General features: G+C 47.5%; 6 protein-coding genes across 6 annotated transcripts; 3 read left to right on the forward strand and 3 right to left on the reverse strand.

Moving 5' to 3' along the window:
- Positions 1-218: 218 nt before the first annotated feature.
- DFJ58DRAFT_803043 (ATP-NAD kinase-like domain-containing protein) lies at positions 219-3806 on the reverse strand. The gene is made up of 10 exons (XM_041390953.1): positions 3546-3806; positions 3314-3489; positions 2779-3240; positions 2583-2721; positions 2291-2531; positions 2008-2238; positions 1775-1970; positions 1649-1725; positions 1404-1593; positions 219-1354 (listed from the first exon to the last, which is right to left on the reverse strand). The coding sequence occupies exons 2-10, from the start codon at positions 3423-3425 to the stop codon at positions 444-446; spliced, it is 2559 nt and encodes an 852-aa protein (XP_041240617.1). The 5' UTR covers positions 3426-3489; positions 3546-3806; the 3' UTR covers positions 219-443.
- A 288-nt stretch (positions 3807-4094) lies between these two features.
- Positions 4095-6181, reverse strand: DFJ58DRAFT_803049 (uncharacterized protein). The gene is given in 7 exon segments (XM_041390954.1): positions 4095-4301; positions 4365-4574; positions 4636-4743; positions 4763-4896; positions 4954-5005; positions 5061-5615; positions 5787-6181. 6 exon segments carry the CDS (start codon positions 5871-5873, stop codon positions 4368-4370), a joined length of 1143 nt encoding a protein of 380 aa, XP_041240618.1. The 5' UTR covers positions 5874-6181; the 3' UTR covers positions 4095-4301; positions 4365-4367.
- Positions 6182-6488: 307 nt separating this feature from the next.
- DFJ58DRAFT_30285 (Yqey-like protein-domain-containing protein) lies at positions 6489-7117 on the forward strand. The gene is made up of 2 exons (XM_041379734.1): positions 6489-6735; positions 6795-7117. Exons 1-2 carry the CDS (start codon positions 6628-6630, stop codon positions 7071-7073), a joined length of 387 nt encoding a protein of 128 aa, XP_041240619.1. The 5' UTR covers positions 6489-6627; the 3' UTR covers positions 7074-7117.
- Positions 7118-7160: 43 nt separating this feature from the next.
- Positions 7161-9710, reverse strand: DFJ58DRAFT_664903 (uncharacterized protein; the record flags this gene model as incomplete). Its single annotated transcript, XM_041382472.1, has 7 exons — positions 7161-8169; positions 8227-8632; positions 8684-8834; positions 8883-9041; positions 9092-9244; positions 9293-9385; positions 9435-9710. 7 exons carry the CDS (start codon positions 9708-9710, stop codon positions 7161-7163), a joined length of 2247 nt encoding a protein of 748 aa, XP_041240620.1.
- Positions 9711-11533: 1823 nt separating this feature from the next.
- DFJ58DRAFT_803056 (amidohydrolase family-domain-containing protein) lies at positions 11534-14549 on the forward strand. Its single transcript, XM_041390955.1, has 17 exons — positions 11534-11646; positions 11700-12002; positions 12073-12171; positions 12225-12296; positions 12354-12478; positions 12532-12697; positions 12754-12916; positions 12966-12990; positions 13039-13162; positions 13212-13237; positions 13284-13391; positions 13445-13598; positions 13652-13679; positions 13741-13774; positions 13829-14001; positions 14053-14093; positions 14150-14549. Exons 2-17 carry the CDS (start codon positions 11702-11704, stop codon positions 14332-14334), a joined length of 1824 nt encoding a protein of 607 aa, XP_041240621.1. The 5' UTR covers positions 11534-11646; positions 11700-11701; the 3' UTR covers positions 14335-14549.
- A 39-nt stretch (positions 14550-14588) lies between these two features.
- DFJ58DRAFT_747691 (P-loop containing nucleoside triphosphate hydrolase protein) lies at positions 14589-19771 on the forward strand. The gene is made up of 32 exons (XM_041387543.1): positions 14589-14837; positions 14888-14986; positions 15052-15408; positions 15453-15551; positions 15606-15932; positions 15980-16054; positions 16107-16177; positions 16230-16305; positions 16358-16379; positions 16429-16456; positions 16506-16579; positions 16630-16655; positions 16706-16777; positions 16828-16875; positions 16923-16943; positions 16999-17030; positions 17077-17198; positions 17251-17278; positions 17333-17439; positions 17488-17560; positions 17609-17887; positions 17942-17985; positions 18033-18136; positions 18198-18265; positions 18319-18412; positions 18464-18496; positions 18547-18605; positions 18659-18703; positions 18757-18770; positions 18826-18867; positions 18919-19140; positions 19198-19771. The coding sequence occupies exons 1-32, from the start codon at positions 14680-14682 to the stop codon at positions 19531-19533; spliced, it is 3255 nt and encodes a 1084-aa protein (XP_041240622.1). The 5' UTR covers positions 14589-14679; the 3' UTR covers positions 19534-19771.
- The last annotated feature ends 113 nt before the right edge of the window (positions 19772-19884 follow it).

Genomic DNA, 19884 nt, shown 5'->3' on the forward strand with positions numbered 1-19884 from the left:
GCACTATGTCGAGCGGTGGACAACAACCTGCTCAAACTCAAGCATTTGTTGCGCAAAGGTCTCAGCAACCGGTTGATGCGTGACGTGGTGAGGTGGCTACCACTGGCATCTGTTGCTGGACAAATTGTCATTGGCAGCTACCACAGCCTGCAGATGACAACTTTCAATGAAATGAGGTCTCTTTGCAATTGAACACTGCGCAGCTGGTCGTTTGGGGGTGCAGAAAATATTAATGTAGGAGTCGCGTGCACATTGCACAAGTAAACCCCACGTGACCGAAAATCCCTAGAATCCACATAATGGTACAAGTAATGGCACTAGCTAGAGCTGCAATAGCAACGCATAATACTTAAGATGTCTGGGTATGGTAAAATGATTAATTTACAAAAGGGAAAAGAGGGCAGCAGAGGAACGGTAAGGAAGTCCTAACATATTCCGAATGATTAAGCATCGCTGTCACTTGCATTACTATCGGACTCATCATTGCCCCATACAGCAAAGGCGCGGGGATGATGTTGGTCGTAATCCCTCGAATCTACTCGGTGATGGTTTCTGCGACCCGGCGGCGTATCTGCCACGGTGGGAGTCTGAAGGTCGTCGTCAAATTCCCTGTCCTTGGGAATGCGACTACGACCACTTGAATATTGCTCCCGAGAATGTATATCATCCCGAGCACCACGCTGAGCAACGTCCATGTTCGACAACGAGTCATCTGAAGAATGTGAAGGTGCGGGAGAGGGCGTCCTTAATCGATGGTCAATGTAGTGGGGACTGATATGAGGCGGACGATGTGCGGGTCCAGCGAACCGTCCTGGAGTATCAACACCAGAACGCAAACCCGACCTTGAACGCGAACGTGATTTGGCAGAACGAGAGAATTTGATGCGACGGCCTTGAGTGAGCGCAAGTGCAGCCAACTGCGGTGTCGAGAGCAAATCGTCATCTGTCTGGGAACCCGCTTCCTCGCGAGCTTTTGCAATACCGACTGCAGCATCTCTAGCACTTAGCCCGTTCGGAATGTGAGTACCAGTACGTCCGCTGGTCGAAGCCTCGGGCGAAGAGTCATCGATATCAAATTTGTCATCTTCACCGTCAGACGTTGTTTCATCCTCCTCTTCATCCTCCAAAACTTCATCAAACATGTCATCTTGCTTCATTTGTTCAGGACTCCTCGTTTTCCCCGTGCTGGATTTTCGTGATGGGCCCTCTTCGACTACGACGAACGATTTTTGACGCTCGCGTTCATTCCATTTTAGGGTTCGTGAGATGGCATGGAACCAGTCAGTTGACTGTTTGTCCACGCAAACAGTCGGGAAGGGGTATTTGGAAGCAGTTATTTTGATATGATCACCCTCTGAAAAAGAAGTAAGAGACTGAGTGAAAAGTGGCATCTGATGACGAACGTTGCAGTTCCACACGGCCTCGGCCGTCGAAAGACACCCAAGCTGTGCTACGAGAATTATATGGGACACATATGCGCAGCTCCATACTGTCGGGAAGAAGCATGGGACGGAAGGATAGTGTGTGAGGGCAGATGGGACTGATGAGGATTGCAGGTATCTCGGGGTGAACCAAGGACCCTCCGGCAGATAACTACACCGAGAAAAGAGTTAATAGCGGTAACCGCTAGTGATGGTGAGAAACCTACTGAGTAAGCAGTGGAACCGGTGGGCGTGGCTACACAAAGTCCATCGGCTTGCACAGTTGTCATATGGTGTTCGTCGCCTTCAGAATGATAAACATATGTGCTCAAATATCGAAAGAGGTAACGTACCAAATAATTCAAGCAAGCTGACATAGGGACTGGGTCCCCGGTCCACCACAAGATCATTGAGAACCTCAAACGTCTCAACTGGTCTTGTTGTGAAGCACATGATCTCCTTGTCTCTCGAACACTTGCCACCCTCCGATGTGGTAAATCCGCCAGACCAGCCTCCTTCGAGTGCCTCCCATCCTCCTTTATTTACGTCCTTCATCATGATTTCACCTGTTTTCGCCCTTTTTCACGGCCTTGCGGCCCTTTTGCTTGTCGAACACAGCACGGTAGACCGTGCATGTAAATCGCATGCGTAGGTTGACACGAATACCCGAGTCGATGGCTGAGTCTACAACCGCTTGATAGTCAGCGAAGTCGAAATTAGTGAGAAAGCCAAGGGAGCCGAGTGCGAAAGGGAGGACGGGAGGAACAATTCGCTGAAAGAGCCATGAGGTGAAAAGAACAGTGCCATCTCCTCCAAGCTAAGCATCGAAATGAGTGGACTCAACGAGACGCGTGAGTTGGGTCGCTTACCGTGATGACAAAATCGAATAGATGAGGACTATTGCTGCACATATCACTAGTCCAGTATCGTAGCTGACCCTCCTGGAGCGTGTTGAAATCATCTTGATGAGTGGATGATGATGATAAAGAAGAAAGAGAATTGCTGCTGGACGACCGTCTTCGTGGGAGAGGTTCAAACAATTCTGGATGATCTCTCTGTATGCCTTCGGCGTCGAACCTCCTCGAGTTGCGCAGTTGATGGTCTACATAGCTAGCGAAGTCCTCGTAAAACACCCCGAATGATATAACGCTCAAGACTCACACAATAAGGCCTCGATCCCCTTGACGATGTTTGAGCATCAGATACAATGCAAGCTCACGCGTCAGTTTGATAAGGCGGTTATCCCTGGCCTTGGTTACGATAAGGACACTCTGGATATTGGATCTTATTCGAGCACGTCCTGAAGGAGCATGGTTGTTGAGTAGATGGAAAGTCTAAGTCCAAGAACAGCACTCACCGAGTTGCTTACTCATTTCACGAACCCCGACTGCTGTCTCTGCCAACTGTCTCGTCAAGTTGCCGCCATACGTATCGCTGTCGTCATTTTCTGAGAATGCATGGCTGCCTCCATCAGGGCAAGGCAACTCGACATGGTGTGGAGGCCGATGATGTTGCTGAAGAGCCTTGGCTACTCCAACGTCTGAACCAAGTACCTCGTTATCCTTTGAATGGACCTCAAGCCAGTCCTGTAGCGATGCTCCTTTATCTAGGTGTGAATGCACGAAGCAAGGTGACTTTGCAGACATGGGCATTGGTAACAATGAACTGGGACTGCAGCTTAAGCTCGAGCTTGAAATTGATCTGGGCGATTCGATAGATGGTGGTGGCACAAAGAAGTCGCGGCGGACTAGTGTTGTGGGATTATCACCTGGACTTATCCGTTGTGCCACTGCCTTTGCTCCTGAAGGCGACTGTTGCTCTACCGAAAACGTTATGATGCCATGTGATATTCGTATGCAGCGACGACAACGACGATAACAGCGATGGCCGACTATTTTTTCTCGATAACGAGGGTCGAATCACGTTTTCTGTGGCCATACCGTACGCTCGTCCGTCTGCTGGCGAGGTTGGTGGAGTGGAATACGTCTCAACCTCCTCAGACATTTTTTAGGCCGCCAGATATACTGTGGTTGTTCTTCGGTGATTATTGGGCAGCACAGCTGGGAAGTTAGTATCTCTTATGATTCCCAAATGTCTTTACACTTTATATTTATCCGCTTCAGGCTTTGGCCGCTTTCAAGTTGGCCGTCTGGATGGAAGTCTCCCAGACAACTCAGATATCGTCGCAGCCACCTTGATGGCTGATACGTCTTTCAACGGCACTGTCTATACCAGGATCTTCGTTTCCAGCATCGCTATTGGGGTGTGACATAGGATATCATTCATATGACAAACGTGTTTGCATATTCTTCTCACAACCGTCCTGACCTCTGGGACCCTTCACACCTAAATGTGGTACTACAGATTAGACGAGGCATCTTTTCCCATCTTAACATTCTGCGAGGAACACTTCCATCTGCGCAAGCGTCCTTACTTGGTGTTCAGAGGTGTCCAGGGACTCCGGGGCTGTCCGTTTGATCATCTCTTGTCATCGCTATTTTCCTGTTTGATCATCAATCACTCATGCCGAAATTGCAGTCTAATCGTGATTGCGTAGGCATAACGCCTCACCAACCTGCTGACGCAGGAAGTGCGTAATCATAGCCTAGGCGCTCCGTAGCACACACAAACAATGCATAAGGGGGCCTGGCCGGATTACTATAACACCCAATCGACTTCCCCGAACAACTCAGCAACGCTCACCCACGATTTCCAGATGGCCATATTGCCATGGCAAAGTTACGATTATACCTCTGGATGTTGCGGCCTCTGAGTCTCAAGATTCTGGGTGAAGGATTGCAATTGGCTTATCAAAATAATCATGCTCGTCAACGCACATGGACACACAAGTCCTTCATTGGTGATTTTGACGCCTGGATAGTATGTGTAACAGTGCCATAGTAACCGAGTCGGTCGTTCATGCTGCTAAATCGCGACTAAAAGACTCTAAAAGAACACCGTACCCCGCAGAACAAATCTCTCCAGCTCTCTATAATCTGGTCGGTCTTTGGCTACTGCCCAGAGCCAGATGTCTAGTTCGGGCAATGTGATATCTTTCAGCCATGTCTGCTCTTCACTATTTTTTCCATCACCCCTTGCATATTCAACAATTTTCTCGCAAGCGTATACGGCAGCCGCACGCAAAACATAGGCCTGCTCCGTCGTGAGTACAGGTACCATCCTTTGGGGGTGTTTTCTTGGTATCCTGCGCAACAGCCTGTGAAGCCTCAGGAGGTAAAGCCAAGAGAGCGTCAATCTTATCTTCGCTCTCGGCACCAGGAAACAATTCATGAAGTCCGTGAGATGTTGCACCAGTCAGGTCCTAAAACTCCCAAATGGACCAAAAGGGACGGCAGAACATTATCGGTGAACACGGGTGCCTGAGCTGTGCTGGGGATGGGAAATGGTGGCGAAGAACCAAAACGAATCTTCACTGCATGGATAAGAAAAAGTGCCTTTTTGAAGCAGTACACCGCTTCAAAAATTTGATGAGCGCAAGGATAATTTTAGCTATGATCCGCCGTCCACTCACGTTTCCCGTTAACAACTGCCATGTCGCGGAAAGCTGGAATAGCTCTGACCAGCTAATTCAAAGAGTTGATTATTCGGTTGTTGGTAGCTGCAAAAATTGCGGCCCACCCTCTCTAGCACAATTCCAAGACTTGCGCTAGGGTCTGCCTTTGCTCCTTCCTTCAAGCTCTCCAAAACAAAGCCCCCTAATTCCGAATATCCTGCAGCGTCCAGGATCTGACCCGTCTCGGTTAGGGTTGAGTTGATCAGTTTCACCAGCTCATATATTGGTCCACCGAGTTCCCCGACTGTGACACCGGGAATCTTTTCATGAGGTCGCTCGACGTGGATCGTGACACCCATGTGTTGGGCAACTTGCTGCTCACTCATCGTCTTCATGCCTTTCGCGGAAAGTAAATCTCCCTGTCCTGTCGCAGAGGACAGATATAGAGAGAATGTGAACGCCCGTATATTATCCCATGCACCTCGTCCTGTCTGTTCGTGAAGTGGCACTCGATAGCCGGAAGCGAAGTTGAGGAGAGAAAGAACAGATAAAAGGTTTAGTTCAGATAAGAGTGAGGGGAACTTGAGAGGGAATGCAAGCCCATGAGAGCCTGAGACACGATGAAACGAGGATCGAAAGGACGGAGATTCCAGGAAGCGCCTGATAGCGGCATCTTCGACCTAATGGATCAACCAGTCAAAGGCTGTTCGAACAAAGAAATTCATGGCAGATCGACAACAAATCCATGGGATATGTTGCAAGGACAACAACAGACATACATGGTGGATCGAAGCGAAACACAAAGACAAAGCTGAATGCGGAAGAGAATTATGTACCAGTCAAAAGCTCACCTTGATATTTGCGGCCACTGTCACGATCCGGCAAGACTCTTTGATGGATGAGACGAACGTCCCAGATAAGGGGAAATCGGGTTCCATGGGCCGCAAACTGCGATGCTATTGATGCAAGTACTGTAAAAGTGCAAGATGACCGCCGTATGATGATAAGACTGAAAAATCAAATCCAGTTGCAGTTCAGGTCGCAGTCCGATTCAATACTGTTCCGCAGTCGATTTTCATATGACGAGCAGAAAAATCTGATCACTAAAAAGTAACTGAGTGTCAAATATAAGAGAGGCCTGCCGAGGGAGAACAAGCGTAGCTCAACTTTGACTGTTGTTAGATTAACGCAGTCTATAATGACATATTGATGCAGGCGCGAGAAACAGTAACGCACACGGCAACTTCCACTTGGGTCTAGACTTTGTCGCTAACGGTTCGGGAATCGGCCAGTTCAGAAATGCTCGAGTACGGAGTTTGAAATTGGACTGTTTTCGACGATCACCATGATGATCGTAGCACTTCCACTTCGTTCAAGCTTAAGACAAACGCATGGCAAAATGCTAATGATGTCGCGCGCTTTGTCTTCCACATCAGGGATAGCCATAGGTCAGTAAACATTTAACCACACTGGCAAGTGCGCCGTCATGTTCAAAAAGTCATGCAGATGTCCGCCAACAACTATTGTCCGGAGTCAAGACTGCTATGAAGGTGACTGTCCTGTTGAATCAATACTATTCACCTGCCAATAAAGCGCTTAAATAGACCAAGGATTCAATGACTTCCACAACGATACGCGTGAGCTTTTATCTTTCACAAATGAAGTTGAAGGTTCTAACTTCTGAGGTGCTTAATGACGCAGTCCATTCTCTCGGAAGTCTATGCTGCTGACAAGTCAGCTGGTTCACCCGTGTCATCCTCCGCTATAACCGCGATCCTACGAAAGGCCACTTTACGACGTGTTAGTCCAAATTTTATTTCGTTGATATTGCTCATCACCTGATTTGTTTTGTTACACAGCATGATTCTGCCATTCAGTTCATCAATGCTTCCAGACCGGACTTGGCACAAAAAGAACATCGCGAAGCAGACGTTCTTGCGGCTTTCTTACCCCCTTTGACGTCGGAAGCGGATATCGACCGTGTTCTCAACGAGGTGATCGCTGAAACAACACTCGGTGGCGATTCCCGCAAAATCCTTGGGCAAGTATACAAGACCTTTTACTCTAAAGTAGATAAATCAAATGTGGACGCCAACACTGTAAAACGTAAGGCTGAAGCGCTCCTGTTGAACGTTTGAATAAGTACCAATTAAATAAACCAAGTATACAACTTTCCATGGAGCTGGGTCAGAATGTTATTTGCCGGTAACAACAGTACAAGTATGTTACGTGTTAAACTCTTCAGTAGCAGAGGGTGGAGTATCATATGATTGGGCAACAGTTGAGGCTGACGGTGTGCTGCTGGAAACTGGCAAGGCGCTTCGTACTCGCGTGAGATCCTCGACACAACGACTAACTGCAACCGAAACTCCTTCGAGTATCCTGAGTCTCTCGTCAATGGCTTCTCGTGTAATCTGATCCATGAGCATTAACTGCTCATCTGTCAGATTGGGTGGCAGCCCCCGTAATGGTGTCTGAACGGCGCCCACGGGGACAGAAGCACTGAGATTTGGCGTAGGTACACCACCATTTAAGGATTGTGGGAGTGGCTGCCACAAGTGAGTGTGGGACGGGTCAACGCCTTGTGGTGTCCCTATTCGGGAGGGAATTTCATGTGCGTGTAATGGGATGAAAGAAGGGATTGCCAATTCTGAATCTGGCATAGCAGAAGAAACACCGGCATCAGAAGGTGATACGTTCGACGCCTCACCGGATGCAGGCTTGACAGCAGGAGCCACCTTATTAGATCTCCGGATATTCTTGTGTTCAAATCGCTGCGATGCAGCGGCGGCGGCGGCATCTCGGGGATTCTGCCGTAAGTCGCCTGTAATGTCCGAGGACTGATCCGAGGCGCCCGAAGGCTCGTCACCAAACCATCGGGGATCCATACCCCACTGACGCCATTGTCCATCGAGGCCAGCGAACCCAGGAAAGCGAGGCACAGGCTGAGGAGTAGCTGTAGCCGTGGCCGAAGCTTGAGATGCATCCCGTGAAGGTGGCGGACCCTGGTACTGGATGTTGTATTGAATAACAACGCCTGGTGCTTGCCCGGGCAACCACCCCTGAGCAGCTGCATTTGGCGGGGGCTGGTTATTAACGTTGCGAGGTGCTTGGGGTTGGTTTCCTGGGGCCACCGGGTTGCCAAAATTAATTGGTTGTCCAGGTATTGCTCCTACCTGGGCACCCGCAGCACGCTGCTGTTCTTGCGCGGGATTCTCAAGCACACTACGTCGACTGCGAAGAGAATATACCATGAGCGATCTCGAGATTCCGCAACGTAAATTAACGTACCAAGTAGGGCAGCTTTGCTGGCGTTCAAGCCAGGATCGAAGACAATAAAAATGGAAAATATGGCCGCAGGGCAACTTCTTTGGGGTGGTGTTGGGACCATCAGAATTCTGTTGTGCAGGGTTCGAGCCTGAATTCTCTCCCTGATTCCCAGACACGTCATGGATGAACATCTCCTCGCGGCAGATAATGCACGTTCGATCTGTCATGGCCGACATTTCTTCTTCGCTCGCGTCAGGGTAGCGCTCATCCATGTTGCGGGTGGCAGCTCTGTATCGAACAAGCGCGCGCAATCGTGTCACAAATGATCGCCCAGTGAGATAAACATCTCGGATGATGTTCAGCGGCAACCCATAGAACGCCACGATAAGGAGGAAGAATAGAAGGTACGTAGTGAGTTTTAAGAAATCTGTAAAAGAAACGTTTATGAAGGTTCGGAATCGATATGGATATTGCGTACCGGTAACCAATTCGATGTAGAATACCCACATGCTTTTATTCTGCCATGGAGGCGCATTCTCGCCACCCCTTTGCCTTGCGCGCCTCAAATCGATGACGCAAACCCCATACTTTGCCGTAGTGTTCATGGCGCTCGCCATCAAGATAGCGTACTGAAAGGAGTGTTAAATATAATTTAAAGGGATATGTAGAGCACGCACCTCGCTTGCAAACATCATCATGCCCCCTATACCGTTTTTCAGTGTACTTTCAACCGCAACCGCAAACATCAATAGGTCTGTGCACCAAAGTATGACAAAGAGTGTGGTCATTCGAACATGAAAGAGTGTGGGTGGCCCGGGATATGGGCGTTGGTCCATCTAGATTATGACTAAGTGCATTGCAGCACCAGGCGAAGCAAGATACATACCCACTCAATTCGGTCCGAAGCAAGCCAGTGGAATGACCTGACAAACAGCAAAAAGCCGAACATCAAGGCAAACGGAATGTCAAAGTCATCCCGGAAGATTGTGAATGCCAGCAAAGATTCTGTGACGAAAAACCATAGACGGTCATATAGCCGCTAGTGATAATTAAGCACAGAGTCGACTATCAACTCAATGAGAGCTACCTCCACCTCCTGAGGACGAAGGGCACCGAAGAATATCTGTTGCACGAGCTGCCCACACAGCAATGCAATAAGAAGACCGAAATTTGCAAGTATCTGAAAGCTGTTTTAGTACGCCGTGAATCACAATTGATACATCGCGCACCAATACACTTCTATTACTCTTTGAAAGATAAATTGCCACAGAATAGAAATTACTGTGACATCGGAGTGCATTTGTGATGGTTGCCGAAACTGCAATTGTAGACACTAGACCATAGAGCAGAACTTTGTGATGATTGAATGAAGCCAGATTGGGTGAGCTGTCTGCCGCAGAAGACCATTGAGGGGCATTCCCGGAAATGCTGGAAGAGAGGACAGTGAAGCTCGACAGAATATTGTTCGACCGTCGACTCAGATGGGAGTGAAGTGCTGAATGCATTGCGTGTCATGAACCCGACGTCTTCTCACGGTCACGTCACCAGCGGTCTGTTCATCATTCTGACTCGGACTGCTCGGAGGAACCTGGCTAATTGCTATGCCATCAAACCAAAAAAAAACCGTACATACTCAGTAAGAGCCAGTACAAGGTGTGCAATTGTTGAGCCTATCATCCCCACAAACACATTACAAAATCGCGTCGGGCTTGCGAGTTATAATGCACGGACATACAGCAAGGTTTTGTACATACTCAGCCCTAATCTAGTACCAGTCTTCCGAAGTTGTTGTATTGTATCAATAACCCTGGTTTACTATTAGTAAGTGCTTCCTAGTGGTCCCTTCCGCGGTAATGAACTTATACTACAAGTCAAGTCTTGTTACCCTGTTGTGCGGCAGTTGTAGGCTCCGTTTGATCACAGAATCATAGTAATGGGCACATCAAATTGCACTGCAGTAGCTGGAGTACACCCAGCTATAGCTAATGAACACAGAAGTAAAGTAAGTAGAGATGAAAATATGCGAGGGGCAAGTACTGAATATGAAAGCGATGATTGTGAACCGGTAGAGAAAAAATGATAGTGAAAGCCACACTATACCGTACTGAGACGGTGACAATGCGAGACACCGCTAGACGATATTAGAAGGCGTGAAAGCATCCAGGGAAAGTGCGAGATTGTGCAAAGGGGCGGAGGAAGGTTTCAGATGATGCAGGTACAGAAGGCTACTAGAAGTCAGCAGACGAAAAGATTCACATGCACAATTGGGTAGCAGCAGGTGCACGAAGGGAGTGAATAAAAAACTTACCATGGAGCTGAGTGCAGGTCCTCAGGAGATGCTATAGTAGGTAAATGTGGGTAGAAGAAGACAGAAAACTCACTCAAATGACGCAAGAGGGTGCGAGATCTAGGTGCAGTGATAGATGGCAGAATGCAAGAGGCGGCAGCTGCAGGGTGTAGGCTGTCACAGTCGGGCGTGATAGGCAGCGCAATATTCAAGGTAGAGTCTCTGAGTGGCAAGTACTGTACATGGCACTACTATCAATCAATATTACAAAAGAAGAAAAAGGACTTACAACTTGAGGCGACGGCAGCGGAGGAGTATTGTTAGCTATCCGAACATAGTGTACGTACTAGTGGGCCGTAGCGGGGAAGAGGTGGAGGTGACAGCTGTGTGCTAGATCGGTTACGGTCTATTCGTGATGGACTTCCATTTCGTGACCCACTTGGCTTGTTACAAATTTAAATGGTAACAAAAATCCCTGGACTCGTGAAATAGCCGTCTAACATCACGAATTCGATTTGACCGTTACTGATAGTAATATGTGAGGAAAGTCTTTTAAGCCGGATGGACCTACTACTTCAAGCTCAATTGAGGACTGGTCAATTAAAATGTTGTCGACTTGTCACTTGGCCATCCTCTCGTAAATTACTTACGCGGATCCTATATCAACGTTAACGTTTCCTGATTTGGCTACCACCGCGTCGGGCATGCTCAATGTCCGACCGTCTCTAGCAGTACTAGCTCAGATACCTGTGGATTAGCCGCTGAAAATAACAAGCAAGTCGAAATGTTTGTTAAACTTCTAGTAAGAGTGAGACAACCAGGGGCGCAGCTGACACTGAGGGATTTGGCAGCCAATGGGAACGTAATTTTAATTATCGGATACACGTGACTGAGTGATCAGCCGATGAGAATGTCTTTTCAGTTTGTCTCTTGGCGATTTGGCAGCCAATGGGAACGTAAATTTGACTCTCGGATGCACGTGACCGAGTGACCAGCCAATGAGCTTGAGAATGTCATTCCAGTTTTCACGTAACCGAGTAGTTTTGTTATATAGTATAGCCTGGATAGGATGTCAACAGACATTGGCTTCCATCCCCATCACCCCAAACATCTTGAAATTGCCCCCCCCCACCTTGCACGACTGAAACTTACAGGTGGAGTGGTCCTTGAATATTTTGCATATTTACTACTGAGGGCATTGTGCCAGCTATGTCTGAACTGCGTAAACGCCAGGGTCCTGGCAAATCTGCTGATACGGACCCTCAAAATGTTCCACCCCACAGAAGTGCTTCTGTACTGCCTGGATTTGGCTGTTCTCGTCTTGTAATCCTGATATTTCTTGCTGTCTTTGCGGCTTGGTTCCTATCCTCCGAGGAAACTTCGTCACTCTCACATTCTTACGCCGTTTGCTCCTCATCGGGTGCTCGTGTTTACACTATGGATCATGTTGTGCCGAACGTTCAGTGCCTTGTTGTGGATGGCTCTTTAATAGTGGACACTGGTTCCTTAGGTATGTCAAAATAGACACAAGCCCAACACAAGCAGTCGAATCAGACTTATCCATGGTTTCATGTCACTAGAGGATGTCATGGCACGTTGGGTTGCCAAAGGTCGCCTTCGTTCTTCTCTTCAAATTCGTTATTTGGACGAATCTTCGATCGTGGTTCCGGGGTTTAGTGGTAAGCTGCAAGTAAAGAAACAATTTATCTAGAACGACTTTTCAACACCTCAGATTCGCATGCACACATTCTCGAATATGGTGCAGCTAAGGAGCTTCCTCTTGAAAGTGGCAAGACGATCGAAGGTTTGCATAAGAATGACTTGTCCTGGGAGCGATCTGAGTATTGTAACTGCAATTCAGATACAGTTGCACTCGTCCGACGATATATTTTGGACAACGATGACATACTCAACGACTCTTCAAAAATTATTGAAGGTTCGGGATGGGACCACACTTCTTGGCCAGTGGAAGAATGGCCAACCTCGGTGAGCTTCATAAAATCATGTGCTACACGAGTCTAGAGTTCGTTGCTTTGCAGGACGCTCTAGAGATGGATCCGATAGTCCGCGGCCGGCCAATCGTCCTAATTAGCAAGGATGGCCATGCATTGTGGATCTCGAAGAAAGCTCTCGCATTGAGCTCTCCGTGGCCATCGGAAGTAGAAGGTGGTGTCATTATGAAAGATTCATCTGGGACTCCAAGCGGTTCCGTTCTTTCTTTCTGGAGATATGACATAAAAATAGCTTACATTAATGATCAGGCGTTCTTCTTGACAGTGCCCAGGACCTTGTGAAGAGACCAACTCTAACTGAACAGGACTTGCTGCGACGTTTCAATACCACAGTCAATGATGCCTTGTCCTATGGATTAACCTCCGTTCATGATGCGGGGTTCAAACCTTTTTCACTTGAGTTTTTTAAAAGGTCTACTAAACATCCTTGTGTCAAAACACATTTGACGTTATTCACGCAGGCAAGCGGCGGCAGGAAATCTTCCCGTAAGCGCTCAAGGATGCCGTCATTGTGTAGTTCACAATAGCCCATAGATTCGAATTTATGGGATGAGATACTTCGAGGAAAGCGGTCCTTACTGGGGAAACCTCTCAAAGCCAATCATCAATGCAGGAAATGGCAGGCTAAATGCTCGCAGTGTTAAGATCTTCGCTGACGGTAAAACGGTAGTGATGGTATTAAGGTGTCAGACTGACTAGTTATTCAGGTGCTTTACGCTCTGGTGGAGCAGCGGTGAGAAGCTCCTTGGCCATGTTTGCGTATTTTTGACGTCTCTCAGCTGAACGAGCCATACTCTGACAACCCCCACACGAAAGGATTCATGCGTTTGGACCCCAAAGTTTTGACCGACGTTATACTCCAATATCTAAGAGATGGGTGGCAAGTTGTAAGTGCTGGCGATCGCAAAAAAAATCCACCTCATTTGCTTTTATCTGGAAGAATGTCCATGCAATCGGGGATTATGCCAACAGTGTGGTTCTGGACGCATTCGAGACTGCCTCGGAGGACGTCAATGTAACGGCACTCAGACCTCGCCTAGAACATGCTGAGATCTTAACAATGACCGACCTGGAACGTGTCGGAAAGCTTGGAGGTGAGCATTTTAGTTTCTTTGATGTCAATGGAAGTAGAATTGTCGTTATTTAGTTATTTCCAGCGTTCAACCTACACATGCGTACGTTAAATTATTCATCCGAATGTGTTTGCGAATGACATGTGTCATATGGATGGAATAGCATCAGTGATATGTGGTTTGCGGAAGAGCGTCTTGTGAGTTCATGGAGTCATAGCTTCTGGCGTTTACAGGTGTTCATCGTTTTCTAGGGCGCTGAGCGAGTAAAGGGTTTATATGCCTTCCGTTCTTTACTTGACCACGGTTCTCGACTTGCCTTGGGCTCTGACTTCCCGGTGGAAGACATGAACCCGCTTGCTGGGTTCTATGCAGCCATTACGAGACTGTCTCCTGAAGGACAATCACCCAGTGGCCCGTCGGGATGGTATAACTTTCTAGTCGAAAACCCCCCATCGAACTCATGTATATTTTGCAGGTTTCCAGAACAACGGCTAACTCGCATGGAAGCCTTAAGAGGTACTTCACGAGAGTACTCAGATATGAGTGTTACTGATATGGAAAACGATCAATAGGCATGACGATCGATGCTGCATATGCTTCGTTCACCGAAGGCAGCCTTGGTTCCCTCGTTCCAGGAAAACAGGCAGACTACGTGGTGCTGTCCCAAGACATCATGACCGTTCCTGTCGATCAAATTTTACGCACCAAAGTTCAGGCTACGGTGATTGATGGGCGTCCTGCCTTTGGACAGGTTTAGGGTGGTGGATGGGGGTGTGCTAGGGTGTAACCAAAGTGGTCGACTTGGAGTTCTATACGCAGGGCGGGCTCCCTTGCTTACCCCCAAAGCACTATGCTTGCTTTGCTTTTGCTATCGATGTTTTTGCTTTGCTTTTGCTTTCGATGTTTTGTTTTGCTTTTGAATCTGTACTTGGCGCAATAGACCATCGTGATTAGTCACGGAAATAACCGAAACCAATTATATCGACGCGCCACCGACGCGTCTCGACACATCTCGAGTCGGACATTTACCGTTTACTGACAGCATTAACTAGAACGCCTTTCTTCTACATCATCAAGTCTAAGACTTTCACTTCATAATTTTATGCCTGCGTATCAGTCGCCACTTACGGGCGAGAAACGAAAGCTGCCACTCGATACCTCCAGCAGGAAGAAAGTCGCGATCGAGAATACACTCGGAGGTCCCTCGGCGTATAGCGCAAGCAGTAATCATGGAGGAGAGGAGTACTGGATGATTCAGTGGTATGTGCAAGTCCCAATTCGTGTCCTTCATGCTCATCCCAAGGTACTAGGAGATACCCCCAGTACAAGAAACACAAAACCTGGGATGGGGATGCCGTTCTGGTTCTCACAGGTATCAGAGGGTCGATGTTTGATTTAGAAGGAAAGATGTACGTTTTATTTTCTGGCTGAGAGAACTGAGGGTCAAGGTTAACCTATGTTGTCGCGCCCACAGAATGGGGGCTGGGTCCTTAAATGCGCCCAAGGCTGAGGAAAATGGAGAGTATAAATTTGGAGAGAAAGAGATCAGGATCGATCGTCCAATTCCTCGTGGAGAATACATGTCTAGAAAGTGCTATGGTCGAGGAAGCATACCATCTTCTGCAATGACTGGTAATAGCTCCGCGACACCCTCTTTGCGTGTCACTCCCTTGCCGTCAACGAAGATGAATGTACCTTACAAGACGCCATTAAAAGCCGTAGACAAAAGGGCTATTGATCTTCATCCTGTCAATCTTCTATCCACACGGGACCCCCCCTCCGCAGGCTCTTCGAAAGCAAATGCGCCAGCTACTTATTGGACTGCTAACTGGTGAGCAAGGAACGAGGACATTGTATATATGCTGACTCTCGTAGGCGGAAGCCGCAGGGCAAGAAGCACAAGACTTGGGATGGTGATGCATTTGTTAGCCATGTCGGTGACAAGCTCACTGTGATATCAGAAAAGGGGAAAATGTAACTAGGATTTAATTACTTCGTCGCCCACCTCTCACTGAATGGTCATCACAGACTTGGCCGTAAGGAGTGGGACGGACTCGCTCTACACAACGGGTACAGCTTTAGCGCCGGTGGCAAACAAATTGAGTTAGATTCACAAGTACTAGCATCGCGAATGCCTTCCATCACTGGAGTGGAAGATGCATTGCCGGGACTGGAGGATGACGTGCCGGTAGTGCTATCTTCATCACCCAAGCCTTCATTTCTGCTTCAGGCGAAGAGCGCTCTCCCTGGCAAAGAGAATGATATTACAACTGCATCTCCGGGTGCTTCAAAAGCGTTCGTTCCCCCCGCGTCGTTCTATGGCCAGAAGCCAATTAAAAAGCCCAATGCACCATTGTAAGTTTCTTCCCCTCCTTGTTAACGAGGGTCTTAGAACCGGCTAGGCATGATCCCGAAGCAGAGGGAGCAATCGTCATGAAAGCAACGACCGCAGAGCACGCTGTGAGGTTTAACAAGAAGTATGCTTTGACGTTACGCTTCTATTGAAGCAAAGCTGAGATATCGTTGCAGGAACTTGCCCACCGTCGCAGTTGTCCTAGATCCCATCGTTGCAAGACATCTTCGTCCACATCAGATCGAAGGTATTCATGCTATCTGGATATGGTATTTCTTTGATGGCACAAAATGTTACAGGCGTCAAATTTCTGTATGAATGTGTCATGGGCCTGCGAAGACACGAGGGCCAAGGGTGTATACTCGCCGACGAGATGTACGTGTTCAATCTGTCCGTTTTCGTGCAACTGCTGATAGTAAGGTTCCAGGGGCCTGGGGAAAACCCTTCAGGTTTGTTTGTTTACTCGACATTGTTCCCGCTCGGTGACACCTTTTACAGACAATTTCTCTTGTATGGACACTCCTCAGTGAGTTCGTTGTCTCATTTCTGTGTTACAATCTCCAAGCTGGTCGCAGAGCAGAATCCCTACGTTGGTGCTGGGCCAGTAATCGGCAAGGCCTTGATCGTATGCCCTGTATCGCTGGTCAATGTTCGTTTCTATTCTTCAGTCATGCTCGCTATCTTCTGACTTGCGAGCAGAATTGGCGCGCCGAATTTCACAAGTGGTAGGACAGAATCGTGCTAATGCGAGATTTGTTTCAACTTGGACTTTAAGGTTGGGGAGAGATCGTGTCGGTATTTTCACAGGCGATAAGGACAAATCCATCATCAAGCAATTTCTCAACTCGTACGTGTTGGCACCAGTTGATTGGGGCTCTCCGCTCACCGAGATATCAGACGGCATCAGGTTTTAGTCATTGGCTATGAGAAGCTTCGGACTGTCATGTGAGCGGTACATTTTTCACTGTTGTACATTTATTTACGCTAGTCAGAGACGATTTGGCATTTTGCAAGTGAGTAGTATTATTTCTACCGCTGCAGTAAATGCAAACCTAATGCTCCGCATAGTCCTCCGATTGGCCTGGTTGTTTGTGACGAAGGTCAGTTGATGCGGGTAGAATATATATGCCATTGACCCCTCGACAGGACACAGACTGAAGTCATCAAACAATAAGACCTCGACAATGTTTAAATCATTACGTACTGCCCGAAGAATCATTCTGTCTGGTACTCCTATTCAGAATGATTTGAGTGAATTCCATGCCATGGTGCGCATGATGGATCTATTTTCATCACCTTCCTGGTGCTAACTCATCAAAGGCGAGCTTTTGTAACCCAGGGCTGCTCGGTGAGCTGCAGAGCCTTCTTCACAAGGGATAATCAAATAAAGGAATATTCGCAGATGATTACGCTACATTCCGTAGAGTTTACGAAGTTCCTATCCTCAAAAGTAGAGCACCAGATTGCACGGATAAGGAACTTGAGCTTGGCGAGGCTCAGTCAGTTCAGGTTCGTGGAACAACTGTGTTTCGTTCAGCTGCTGAAGGATACCAAAAGTTGTCTTTGATCGCGAAAAGTTTCGTATTGCGACGGGAAGCCAGCATTCTCAAGAATTATCTTCCGCCAAAACGTATCTTCTTTCTCTAACCGCAGTCCAAATATCTGACATTCTGAACAGACGAATATGTCGTGTTTATCACTCCGACGCAACTGCAATTGTCCATATTCTCGGCTATTCTTAACCCCGATAAGCTAGATAGGCTGATTGATGGACCAACCGCAGAGTCCCTTGCTTTAATCAACGTACTCACAAAAGTCAGCAATAGTCCCGTGTTGCTCAAGGCTCAAGCAGATAAGGCAAGAGCCACGAAAACGGATGCAATTCGCCGCCCAGGTATCGATGACGCCTTGAGTTTACTACCTAAAGATCCCCGAATTGAAGACTTCTCCATGAGCGGTGGGCCCCGTGTTCTTTGATGAGGTGCATTGGCTGATTGCATCTTCATATCAGGCAAGCTTCTAGCGTTGTCACATCTCCTCAAAGTCATCAAAGAGGTAAGTCTGTTTGATTGATTGCACAACTTTATTTGACCGCTATTTAGCGCACCCAAGAAAAATGCATCATTGTTTCACATTATACATCAACCCTCAATTTGATCGAAGCCTTCTGCAAGAAGAAATCTTATACGTACTTCCGACTTGACGGGTACTGTTTTCATTCCACGTTGATGTATTTTTGATTTTTGTCTCACATCATACTGCCATAGTCAGACACCAGCAGCGAAAAGACAGGAGTATGTCAACACCTTTAACAAATCATCGCAGTACAGCCATTGTAGGTTATTCAGTTCCCACTTATCAGCGCCATTCTGACGTTATTGGGGAAAGTTCTATTCTTGCTGAGTTCAAAGGCGGGCGGCGTTGGGCTCAACCTTATCGGCGCGTCAAGATTGTGTCTGATAGATTCCGACTGGAACCCGAGGTGTGTGGCGTATGTAAAGATACGATGGCTCTAAAAGATCTCCCATTCAAGTCACGACCTTCAGTCCATGGCACGCATTCATCGGTGAATAGGCAAATCTTTGAAAGTATCTTGTCCTTATCACATAATCATAGTGATGGACAGAAACGGCCAGTTTTCATCTATCGATTTCTTACTGCAGGAACAATTGATGGTGAGCGTCTCTACTGACAAGGTGTATAACGCGCTTATTTCGCCCATTGGAAGAGAAAATCTATCAGAGGCAGGTGACCAAGATTGGACTTAGCAACTGTGAGTCAATTATCTGTTCTGTTGGATTCCGGCGTTAAATTATGGGTGTCAAGCTCTTATGGGCTCGGTACGCTGATTTTTTTGTTTTTTCACCCGGTGGGATTTATACTATCACATTCAAGGGATCATCCGGCTCAAAGTCAGACTCGTTTTCACGGAAAGATGTACCTCTTTTCGCCTAGGAGGTGACTGGTGATTGATGCCTCCATTTACAGCTTCGGGACATTTTCCGAGTCCATCCTGAGACAGGCTGCAATACCCATGACCTTTTGGATTGCGGATGTGATGCCGGTTCAAAGCATTTCGATGACATGACAAGTCTCTCCAGGAACGATATAGAAGTCGGTGAGGATGACGACGACGAAGATCTAGCTGAAACCGGCTTTATCAATGCGTCGCAAGTTAAACCTCACCACATCGAGAAGATGGATGGAGCAGTAAGGATCTCAATTCTGTTCATCATCCGCAGAATTATACTGACCATGATTCTGTAGTACATGAAGAAAAAACAGGCGGAGCTTGCATCACTTGGAGAGTGGACACACATTAATTGCCTGCGGAGATTGACGAGCGACGATATCCACGATGCCATTCTTCGTCATCTGGTGCTTCCAAGTGTGAGCGATGATAAAGAAGACCTTGCGCAGCCGAAATCAAGGCTTGAATCACTTTTGTCTGCTGTTGACCTGGACAACATTACGGCTATGGATGAAGCGACACAACCATTATCTGTTCGTGATGTCCCTGGCGGAACCATTTCGTTCCTTTTCGAGAAGACGTCTGTCTCCACCTTGGAAGAGAATGACGTGGAAGAGGGCTCAAAGGTTTGATAACACTTACACCTTTTTCTTGATACCTACGACTTCCAAATTGCGCACTCTACATACGACAATTTTCTAACGGTCCGAACGAGCTCAGAGTTTATAACTAGAAATAACGGCTGTCTTCCTCCTACTGGTCTGCCTACGGGAGACTCAAACGAACTAGACTTGAGTCGTATACAAAAGAAATGATCACTTGCGAGAGCTTGCGGAAGTGAGATTGTTGAGCGCTAGCACTCAACCGATCACATAGGGGTTTGAATCTCACTGTCAATAGCAGTATAGATCATGATAATAACACTGATATACTGATACCCCACTATATAGAATTTTGTCGTGTCGCCAACTTGTGCAAGTGTA

Source organism: Suillus subalutaceus (genome assembly GCF_016647625.1).
Source record: "Suillus subalutaceus strain FC151 chromosome Unknown DFJ58scaffold_103, whole genome shotgun sequence".
Lineage (NCBI taxonomy): Eukaryota > Fungi > Basidiomycota > Agaricomycetes > Boletales > Suillaceae > Suillus > Suillus subalutaceus.

Coding starts and splice junctions, on each gene's coding strand:
- DFJ58DRAFT_803043 (XM_041390953.1), bottom strand. CDS start 3,425: ATGTCTGAGGAGGTTGAGACGTATTCCACTCCACCAACCTCGCCAGCA. Junction 2,532..2,582: donor GGGGATCGAGGCCTTATTGT/GTGAGTCTTGAG, acceptor GGACTTCGCTAG/CTATGTAGACCATCAACTGC. Junction 1,726..1,774: donor CAGCTTGCTTGAATTATTTG/GTACGTTACCTC, acceptor ATCATTCTGAAG/GCGACGAACACCATATGACA.
- DFJ58DRAFT_803049 (XM_041390954.1), bottom strand. CDS start 5,873: ATGGAACCCGATTTCCCCTTATCTGGGACGTTCGTCTCATCCATCAAA. Junction 5,006..5,060: donor TTGGAATTGTGCTAGAGAGG/GTGGGCCGCAAT, acceptor TCTTTGAATTAG/CTGGTCAGAGCTATTCCAGC. Junction 4,897..4,953: donor GGCAGTTGTTAACGGGAAAC/GTGAGTGGACGG, acceptor AAATTTTTGAAG/CGGTGTACTGCTTCAAAAAG.
- DFJ58DRAFT_30285 (XM_041379734.1), top strand. CDS start 6,628: ATGACGCAGTCCATTCTCTCGGAAGTCTATGCTGCTGACAAGTCAGCT. Junction 6,736..6,794: donor GAAAGGCCACTTTACGACGT/GTTAGTCCAAAT, acceptor TTTGTTACACAG/CATGATTCTGCCATTCAGTT.
- DFJ58DRAFT_803056 (XM_041390955.1), top strand. CDS start 11,702: ATGTCTGAACTGCGTAAACGCCAGGGTCCTGGCAAATCTGCTGATACG. Junction 12,003..12,072: donor AGTGGACACTGGTTCCTTAG/GTATGTCAAAAT, acceptor TCATGTCACTAG/AGGATGTCATGGCACGTTGG. Junction 14,094..14,149: donor TCGCATGGAAGCCTTAAGAG/GTACTTCACGAG, acceptor AACGATCAATAG/GCATGACGATCGATGCTGCA.
- DFJ58DRAFT_747691 (XM_041387543.1), top strand. CDS start 14,680: ATGCCTGCGTATCAGTCGCCACTTACGGGCGAGAAACGAAAGCTGCCA. Junction 16,778..16,827: donor ATCAAGCAATTTCTCAACTC/GTACGTGTTGGC, acceptor CCGAGATATCAG/ACGGCATCAGGTTTTAGTCA. Junction 17,031..17,076: donor CCTGGTTGTTTGTGACGAAG/GTCAGTTGATGC, acceptor ACCCCTCGACAG/GACACAGACTGAAGTCATCA.